At 44.9% G+C, this 9,125-nt stretch overlaps 1 protein-coding gene across 1 annotated transcript in view; it reads left to right on the forward strand.

Annotated features, from left to right (window-relative positions):
* The window catches only part of LOC144480896 (putative G-protein coupled receptor 139), a 110,917-nt gene extending 104,436 nt beyond the window's left edge, over positions 1 to 6,481 (forward strand). The window contains exons 2-4 of the mRNA XM_078200525.1: positions 1,590 to 1,691; positions 4,262 to 4,369; positions 5,592 to 6,481. Coding sequence (XP_078056651.1) covers positions 1,590 to 1,691; positions 4,262 to 4,369; positions 5,592 to 6,481 — 1,100 coding nt within the window. The remainder of the gene's footprint in view (positions 1 to 1,589; positions 1,692 to 4,261; positions 4,370 to 5,591) is intronic.
* Positions 6,482 to 9,125: the final 2,644 nt, after the last annotated feature.

Below are 9,125 nucleotides of genomic sequence, written 5' to 3' on the forward strand. Positions count from 1 at the left end.
ATTATCGCCAGAGGATCAGCAATCTCTTCCCTCGCCTCCCACAGTAACCTGGGATACATCCCATCTGGTCCCGGCGATTTATCTAACGTGATGCTTTTCAACAGCTCCAACACATCTTCTTTCCTAATGCCCACATGCTCAATCTTCTCAGTCCACTGCAAGTCTGCACTGCAACTACCAAGATCCTTTTCCACTATGAATACTGAAACAAAGTATTCATTGAGTACCTCTGCTATTTCTACCGGTTCAATGCAGACTTTCCCACCGTCACATTAGATAGGTCCTACTCCTTCACATCTTATCCTCTTGCTGTTCACATACTTGTAGAATGCCTTGGGGTTTTCCTTTATCCTGTCTGTCAAGGCCTTCTCATGTCCCCTCCTGGCTCTTCTAATTTCCCTCTTTAGTTCCTTCTTATTAGTCGTATACTCTTCTAGATTTCTAACATTACCCAGCTCCCTCAACGTTTTGTCGGCTTTTCTTTTCTTCCTGACTAAATCCGTTACAGCTTTCGTGCACCACGGTTCCTGTAACCTACCATAACTCCCCTGTTGCACCGGAACATTGCTGTGCAGAGCTCCAGACAAATTTTCCTTGAACATTTGCCACATTTCTTACGTACATTTCCCTGAGAAAACCTCCTTCCAATTTATGCCTCTAATTTCCCGCCTAATAGCATCATAGTTGTCCTTACTCCAGATAAACACTTTCCTAGCTCCGTTGATCCTATCGCTCTCCAATGGTAGCGTAAAGGAGATAGAGTTTTGATCACTATCACCAATATGCTCTCCCACTGATAGATCTGACAACTGCCCAGGTTCATTCCCTAATATCAAATCAAGCACAGCCTCTCCTCTTGTAGGCTTATCCACATATTGCGTCAGGAAGCTCTCCTGTGCACACTGAACAAACTCCTCTCCATCTAAACCCCTTACCCTAGGGATATTCCAATCGATATTTGGGAAATTAAAATCTCCCATCACGACCACTCTGTTATTATCACATCTCTCCAGAATCTGCTTCCCAATCTGCTCGTGCACATCTCTGCTACTATTGGGCGGCCTATAGAAAACACCCAGTAAAGTTACCGACCCCTTCCTGTTCCTAACCTCCACCCACAGAGATTCCGTAGACATTCCTTCCGTGGCATCCATCTTTTCTACAGCTGTGACACTATCCCTGATCAACAGTGCCACTCCCCCACCTCTTTTGCCTCCTTCTCTGTCCCTCCTGAAACATCTGAAACCCGGCACTTGAAGTACCCAGTCCTGACCCTGAGATAACCAAGTCTCTGTAATGGCCACCACATCACAGTTCCAAGAGTGCTGAGACAGGGAGGGAGGGAGAACCCAGCCCATCCTAGTGCTCTAACAGACTCTGTCTCTCCTCCTCCGTTCACTGAATGATGCTCTGCGTGATGCGGCCAGGTGGCGCAGGAGGAAATGGAAAATACATCCGAAAACACAATCTCCTGTGAAAACCCAGTTACCTCAATCGCAACATTATGACAGCAGCGGAATTGCACTAGGCACGAGCTCTTCTCCTGCTGTAATCTCGATGTCAACCCGTTTCTCACTTTACTGCAACAGATGACAGCAGTAAATCGAACTGCTATTCCAGAGGTTTTGTTGGGAGAGTCAGAATGGATCCCATGTCGTCCCGTCGTCTCATTATATTGTGGTTTGTACTCGGTACGTATGGCCGTATGTACTCATGTCGTACTTCCATCACAACCCACTGTTCATTTTTATTTCAGGGAGGATTCGCGCAGATTCGGTATCACAATCCAAGACAGAACTCTACGTGACTGGAGGAGACAGTGTGATTACAGGCTGTCCTTACAAAACAAATCTTTTTAATCCTGATCTGTATTGGCACAGACAGCACACAAACTACTTTCTGAGTTTTAGTTTGCTTCAGGATAACAATCGAAGAACAATCGCAGTTTTTACCAGGGGAAGATTCGAGGCTGGTCAGACGAAGACAGAAAAGAGATTTCCCTTAAAGATCATTCGAACAGAAATCCAGAACACTGCCTTCTATTTCGATGGGTTGAAGATCGCAGTGGTTGAAAACTTATCTGTCTCTGAACAAAAATCTCAGGGCTGACGAACAGGCGTTCTCTCAAGATCACAGGAACCTTCGTTGCTCTGTAAGTGACTGTCCTGTTCAGAATCTGTTAGTCCTGCTTCTGAGTTACAAAGTTTTAGGGTCAAGGCTCACTCCTGAGACTCCAGCCTGTAATCCAGGCTGTTGCCGAGTGGCAGCACCGAGGGCGTGCCAGCAATGGTTGTCATATTTCGCATCAGACATTAATCTTAGGGACACACACTTCATTTATGTAAAATATCCCAGACCACTATTTTAGAAAATCATTGCAGATTTCATAGAATCATAGAACCATACAGTGCAGGAGAGGCCCTTCTGTCCATCGAGTCTGTACTGACACGCTAGAAACACTTGACGTTCCACTTACCAGCAATTGGTCCATAGGCTTGAATGTTATGATGTGCGAAATGTTCATCCAGGTAATTTTTAAAGGATGTGAGACAACTCGCCTCCACCACCCTCCCAGGCAACGCATTCCAGACAGTCAACTCCCTCCAGTTAAAAAAGAAATTCTCACATCCCTCCTCAACCTTCGCCCCCTCACCTTGAACCTGTGTCCCTTCGTGACTGACCCTTCAAATAAGAGGAACGGCTGCTCCCTATCCACTCTGTCCATGGCCCTTATAACCTTGTACACCTCGATCAGGTCGCCCCTCAGTCTTCCATGCTCCAATGAAAACAACACAAGCCGACGGAAACTCTTCATAACGTAAATGTTCCATCCCAGGCAGCATCCTGGTGAAACTCCTCTGCATCCCGTCCAGTGCAATCATATCCTTCCGATAATGTGGCACCCAGAACTGCACACAATACTCTAGCTTGGGCCCTAACCAACTCGACACAACTTCCACATGACCTCCCTCCTTTTTTAATCTATGCCTCGATTGATAAAGGCAATTGTCCCATTTGCCTCTTTCAGCACCCTACTAACATGTCCTTTCGTCGTCAGAGATCTGTGCAGAACCACGCCAAGGTCCCTTTGTTCCACTGAACTTCCTGGTGTCATGCCATTAATTAAATATTTCCTTCTCAACTTATTCCTTCCATCTGTCCTGGGCCTGTCATTCGCTCTCAAGCAGCATCACTGAAAATATCAGATAGATTGTTGTTGTTGGAATTTGTTGTGCGAGTTGTGGCCAGAGAGGCGCCGACAACAATGATTTCAGCAACAATAGCGGCAATATTAGCTTCAACAGCAATTGTGACAATCAGAGTCAAGCATGCTGGAATTGATGTTCAAGTTATAATCAAAAACAGATTCAATTCATAAAGTTGCTGCAAGCTGTGACCACGTACCGTTAAAATGAGTTAGCTTAATTAACTTTCATCAAGCTTACTCCTCCAAATATGATTTACAAATCTTCTCTATAACAAAACTTTAGATGACCGAGTTTTCTGTGGGAAAATTAAATAAATACAATGCAGGATGGCAATTATTTCACCCAAAACAATAAAACTAAAAGTCCACGATGAATTCCGTGCGTGAAAATTGTTTCGCTTGCTGTTTGTAGATGGGAAAAGGGGTTCATTGTATCACTTGTTATAGCATATTAACCTCAGTTATCATTTGTCATTTCTGTGAAATCCATCCTGTGTTCGGTGAGTGTGAGAGCAAAACGGTCACAGTGACTTCAGATATTTCAGATGTCCATCTAGTAAAAAGAATTAGGCCGTAGGAAAGTATTTTGATGACCACTCATGATCAAATATGAAGGGCGGAGTAGACTCAAAATGTTGAATGGCTTACTCATGCTTCTATTTTCTGTTTCCAAAACTCTCAGAAGGAAATACGTGCCGAACTAATCTGATATCTGTGAGCAAGAAGTAATTGGGCACCTGGCAGAAATCGGAAGAGACGGTCTTTGAATTTGAGATTAGAGCCCAGATCAATATCTCCCCTCACCTGCTGTTCTTGATGTAGACACAAAGGCATGGTTTGCGGGAGGTGGATGTAACCATGAAATGAGCAAGCAGAGTTTGGCTCAGTATATTATGGAATCATCCCCCTTGCCAATGGTGCAATGTGGAGGTAACCAACAGTGAGCGAATCTGTTTGTTCACCGGCCTGTAACTAAGGTGCAGGCTCTAACTTAATTATTCCTCTGGAGACGCTCACTCAGAATAAATGTGAGACGCTATGAAACCACCGCAGAGCTCAGGTTTAAGCTTCATTTCACTTCCTGGGAGAGGATGCATGGACCAGCGAAAGGTCTCTTCTTCGCCATTTTTTATCCCATTCTCGCTGCCATTGGTGTTCCTGGTAGGTGAAAGATCCCAAATAATTCTCATGACTTGAAATGTATGGCGTTGCATAAACATTAACCTTTTATTGTTGAAAATTCGGTTTTATTCGAATGTAGTAAAATGCTATCTAGTGTTTTCAGTGTTTTGCACGATAAAGTCTATAAAGTGACCTATATTTCATCCACTGGTATGCACAGTCTCAAAAAATGAGCTATCGCAATCTAATAATTCAATTAGATGCATTGACATAGAACATTCATTCACTGCTTACATGAACCTATGCTGTGACCTCCAGCAGTTAGTAATCGTTGATTTGTAGTGAGGCGGCACTGGGCTGCCCACATCGTTACTGAGGTTTTAAGAACTCATTATTGAAACTTTTGAAAAAGGTGTGGGGGTTATGCATTATGCATGTTGCCTTGTGTTCGTAAGTCTGGTAAATTTCGGATAATTATATTTTTAATCACTAGCTGTATGCATGTAGATATGGCAAGGCGAATATGTCTTGTCCATATCTAGCTTTCATTTGAGAAGGCGATGTAGCGTTTGTTTCTTGAAACACTCGGATAAGTAGAATGGGGATACTTCAGAAGACTTTAACAAATCAACTTTATATTGACCGACAAAATGACTTAGAATTGTTCAACGAATTTATTTTCTAAGGATCGTCCTGAAGCACAAAGGGAAAGTTTAGTCTTTGAAAGAAGGAGTTCCAGAGGTTAGGGTCTCAGCAGGTAAAGGCACACTGAAAAGATCAAATCAGGGGCATGGAAGTCCATATTCTGAGATATGGTGTGATCTCAGATAGTTGTAGTATGTTACCAAAATCTGGAAAGGCAAGATTATGGAGGGATTTATAATTCGAAGGACGAGATAATAAAAACAGAGACGCAGCCTGAATGGCAGCCGATAGGGCTGATGGATGGATGGGATTGGTACGGATAAGAACAACGACAGCAAATTTTCAGAGAATCTGAAATTTGACAGTTATCTGAGGGGATCAACTCAGTGACCAGGGGGCAGAGTTACAATTTGGACTGATTGCAATGTCTCCTGATTTAAAATAACTTTAATCCAGTTTTGAATGTCGTACCATTGCCAAAGACTTTGCAATCACTGGAATCTGGAGTTGGCAAAGTGAAGGATGAGGATGTTTTCAGTAACTGATTGGATGGCGCAGCAGATGGTGTTTAGAGCCCTCTCGGTAACACCTCTCTCTGTCTCTTTCTATCTCACAGCCAACTTGGTGACGATCGTAATCTTATCCCGAGGACGTTGCGGACTGTCACGCTGCATCACCTACTACCTGATCGCGATAGCATTGACTGATTTCCTTGTCATCATCACCACCATAATCCTCAACCGGATTGGCCGCATCTACTTTCAGAACAGCGTCCTGTCTACCACCCCCGCATGCACACTCAGCAATCTGCTGGTCTATTTTGCCCGGGATATGTCCGTCTGGTTGACAGTGGCTTTCACCATCGACCGTTTTGTGGCCATCTGCTGCCAGAGCCTGAAGACCAGATACTGCACCGATAAAACATCATTGCTGGTCATAGGAATAGTCTGTGCCCTGAGCTGTGTCAGGAATGTCCCTTTCTACTTCACTTACCAGCCCTTGTACACCCTGCACGGGGTGCCCTGGTTCTGTGCTTTTAAGTCCAGCTATTACACGCTGCCCGCCTGGCAGGCCTATGACTGGCTGGACTGCATCTTAACTCCGTTTCTCCCGTTCTTCCTCATCCTGCTTCTTAACGCTCTAACCGTAAAACACATCTTAGCGGCCAGCAGAGCCCGCAGGAGACTCCGGGGCACTGAGAGTCACAGGGACCCAGAGATGGCCAACCGCAAGAGGTCCATCATCCTGCTCTTCGCCATCGCCCTCAGCTTCCTCCTCCTCTGGTTCACCTTTATCGCACACTTCCTCTATGTGCGGATTACAGGTGAGGGCTACCGCACCAGCCTGGATTTCAAAGACCCACGGTACATTTTTCAGGAAGCAGCAAACATGCTCCAGCTAGTCAGTTCCTGCAACAACGTCTTCATCTACGCAGTCGCCCAGACCAAGTTCCGAGAGGACCTGAAGAAGGTTCTGCTCTGCCCCTTCACCACGCTCACTGGCTAAAACACACATCAGCACGTGCTTGGGTTTCATCAAATTAGATCAATGTGTACTCCGTCTCTCTGGAAACAGACACTACTGGGCTTCAGATACAGGACTTGAGAGATGTAAGGCTCATAATACAGTGCCCACAGCCCCCGTTGTTGCTCTGAATGAATGATGAGTTATCACAGTTGCTAACTTCCTGGAGGAGATAATGTAGTGATGGAGATTTCCAGCATTGAAAGAGGCCCTTCGGCCATAAAACACCTATCTAATCAAATCCCATTTTGCAACAGTTGGTTCGCTTCCTTGCATGCTATGACGGTTCAAGTGCTAAATGCTTCTTAAATGTGAGGGTTCTTTCCCCTGCCATACTTTCAGGCAGTGAGTTCCCGATTCCCGCCACCTTCTGGTTAAAAACTGTTTCCGCAGGTCCCCTTTCAATATCATGCTCCTTTCCTTAGATCTATGCCGCTGGTTATTGACACCTTTACTAAGGGGAATAATTATTCTCATCTCGCTTATCTATATCCCTCATAGTTTGGTACAAATCAGCGAGGGTCCTCTCAGTCTTCTCCACTTTAAGGAAAATAACCCCAGCCTATCCAGCCTCTTTTCATCGCTGCAAACTTCAGCCCAGGCAGCATTCTGTTGAATCCCCTTAACATCCTTTCTAATACAATCACATCTGTATGTGTAGCGAACCGAAATGCCCCGTGGCATAATGAGAGTTTTATACAGCTCCAGCATAAATTCTGTGCTCTTTTCACCTATGCCTCTGCTAATAAAGGCAAGTACACCATGTGATCTCTTAACCACTTCATCTGTCCTGCTGCCTTCACGGATCTTTGGATATGGACCACAAGGACTCTATGGTCCTCTGTACATCCAAACGTCCTGCCGTTCATTGTGCATTCCCATGACTTGTAAGCCCTCCCGGAATGTATGACGTTATGCTTTTGAGAGTTCAATTCCATTTGCCTCTTTTCTGCCCATCTGACCAGCCCATCCGTATCATCCGGTAATCTATGGCTTTCCTCCTTCCCGTTCACCACAACACTATTTTTGTTTCATCTGCAATCTTACTGATCATATCCCCCCTCCAACCCCTCCCCTCCACCACCCCCCCGCCCCCCCCCCCCCGCCCCCACACCCCGCACCCTCACATTCACCTCAAGATCACTCATGTAGACGACAAACAGCAAGGGGCCCAGCATCGATCCCTGCCGTACACCACTGGACACAGGCTTCCAGTCACAAGAACAACATTCGACCATCATCCTCTACCTCCTGCCACTCAGCCAATTTTGGATCCAATTTGCCAAATTGCTCAGAATATCATGCGTTCTTACCTTCTTGATCACGCTCCCATGTGCGATCTTGTCAAAAGCCTGACGTCCATTTAGTCCACATTAACTGCACTTCTCTCATCTACAAACCTAGTCACCTCTTCGAAAATTTCAATCATATTTGTTCGGCACGATCTCCCCTGACAAAGCCATGATGATTTCACTCGGTTAATCCTGTCTCACCAAGTGGTGATTAATTCTGTCCCTCAGAAATGTGTCCAATAGTTTCTCTTCCCCTGACGTTAGACTCACAGGCCTGAAATGACCTGTTTTTCCCCCTGCATACTTTATTGAATAATGGTGCCGCATTAATTGTCCTCCTACCCTCTGGCACCTCGGCTTTAGCCAGGGAGGTTATTACAATTAGTACCAGGTCCCTGCAATCTCCTACCTTGCCTCACACAGCTGCCGAGGATTGCGCCTGGAGATTTATCCACTTTTAAACCCGTTACAACGGCTAAGACCTCCTTCCTCTCAATATCAATCTGTTCAATTTCATCACAGACTTTTCCTTGTTTTATATACCTATATCCCGCTTCTCCACGTTGAACACATGCAAAATATCCATTTAATATCTTACCTACAGCTTCAGTTTCACACACAGATTGCCACTTTGGCCCAACTGCTCCCATTCTTTCCCTGGCTACCTTCCTGTCCTTAAAATACTTACAAAAAAACACTGTGTCTGCCGTCCCAGATGGAATACACAAGGTTACCCCGTCGCAATTAGCAAAAAGAACAGAAAGTGGCCTCTCCAGCTTCCAGCTTCTTTATTTCACAACATTGATACACTTATCTGTTCCATTTGCCTATTGTTAAAACAAATATTTGCCGCTGCATTTCGTACATTGCACCAGGAAAGTATTTAATTGGCTCCAGACAGCTTTCGGAGGTATGTTTCTGACGATGTTAATCAACCACCGCCCAATCATGGGTGCTGACATTTTTGATAAAATTTCAAAGTAATCTTCAACATCGTGTACTCGCTCTTTCAATATCTCCCTTGTCTTCTCCATCCTCACCTCCAACAACAAGATTGAGGAGCTCATGGAGCTTTCTTGTCACTAAGACTGAGACAATCTGATTAGTTGCCTCTGCTACTTCCCTCCCTTCTACCAACCCATCGAAGAAAATAACTTCAGACATTCGAAGCTATCACGGTAATAATAGGCTTTCGGTTCCTGTAACATGTTCGATTGAGCTTTTATTTTCCTGTAGTTGTTGAGGTATGGCCGCAATCAAAATGTAGAGGTGGTGGCCTGGAGGTATTGTCACTGGATTAGTTATCCAGAAACTCAGTGTAATTGGCTGCAGAC

The sequence above is a fragment of the Mustelus asterias genome, chromosome 30 (genome assembly GCF_964213995.1).
Source record: "Mustelus asterias chromosome 30, sMusAst1.hap1.1, whole genome shotgun sequence".
In the NCBI taxonomy this organism is placed as follows: domain Eukaryota; kingdom Metazoa; phylum Chordata; class Chondrichthyes; order Carcharhiniformes; family Triakidae; genus Mustelus; species Mustelus asterias.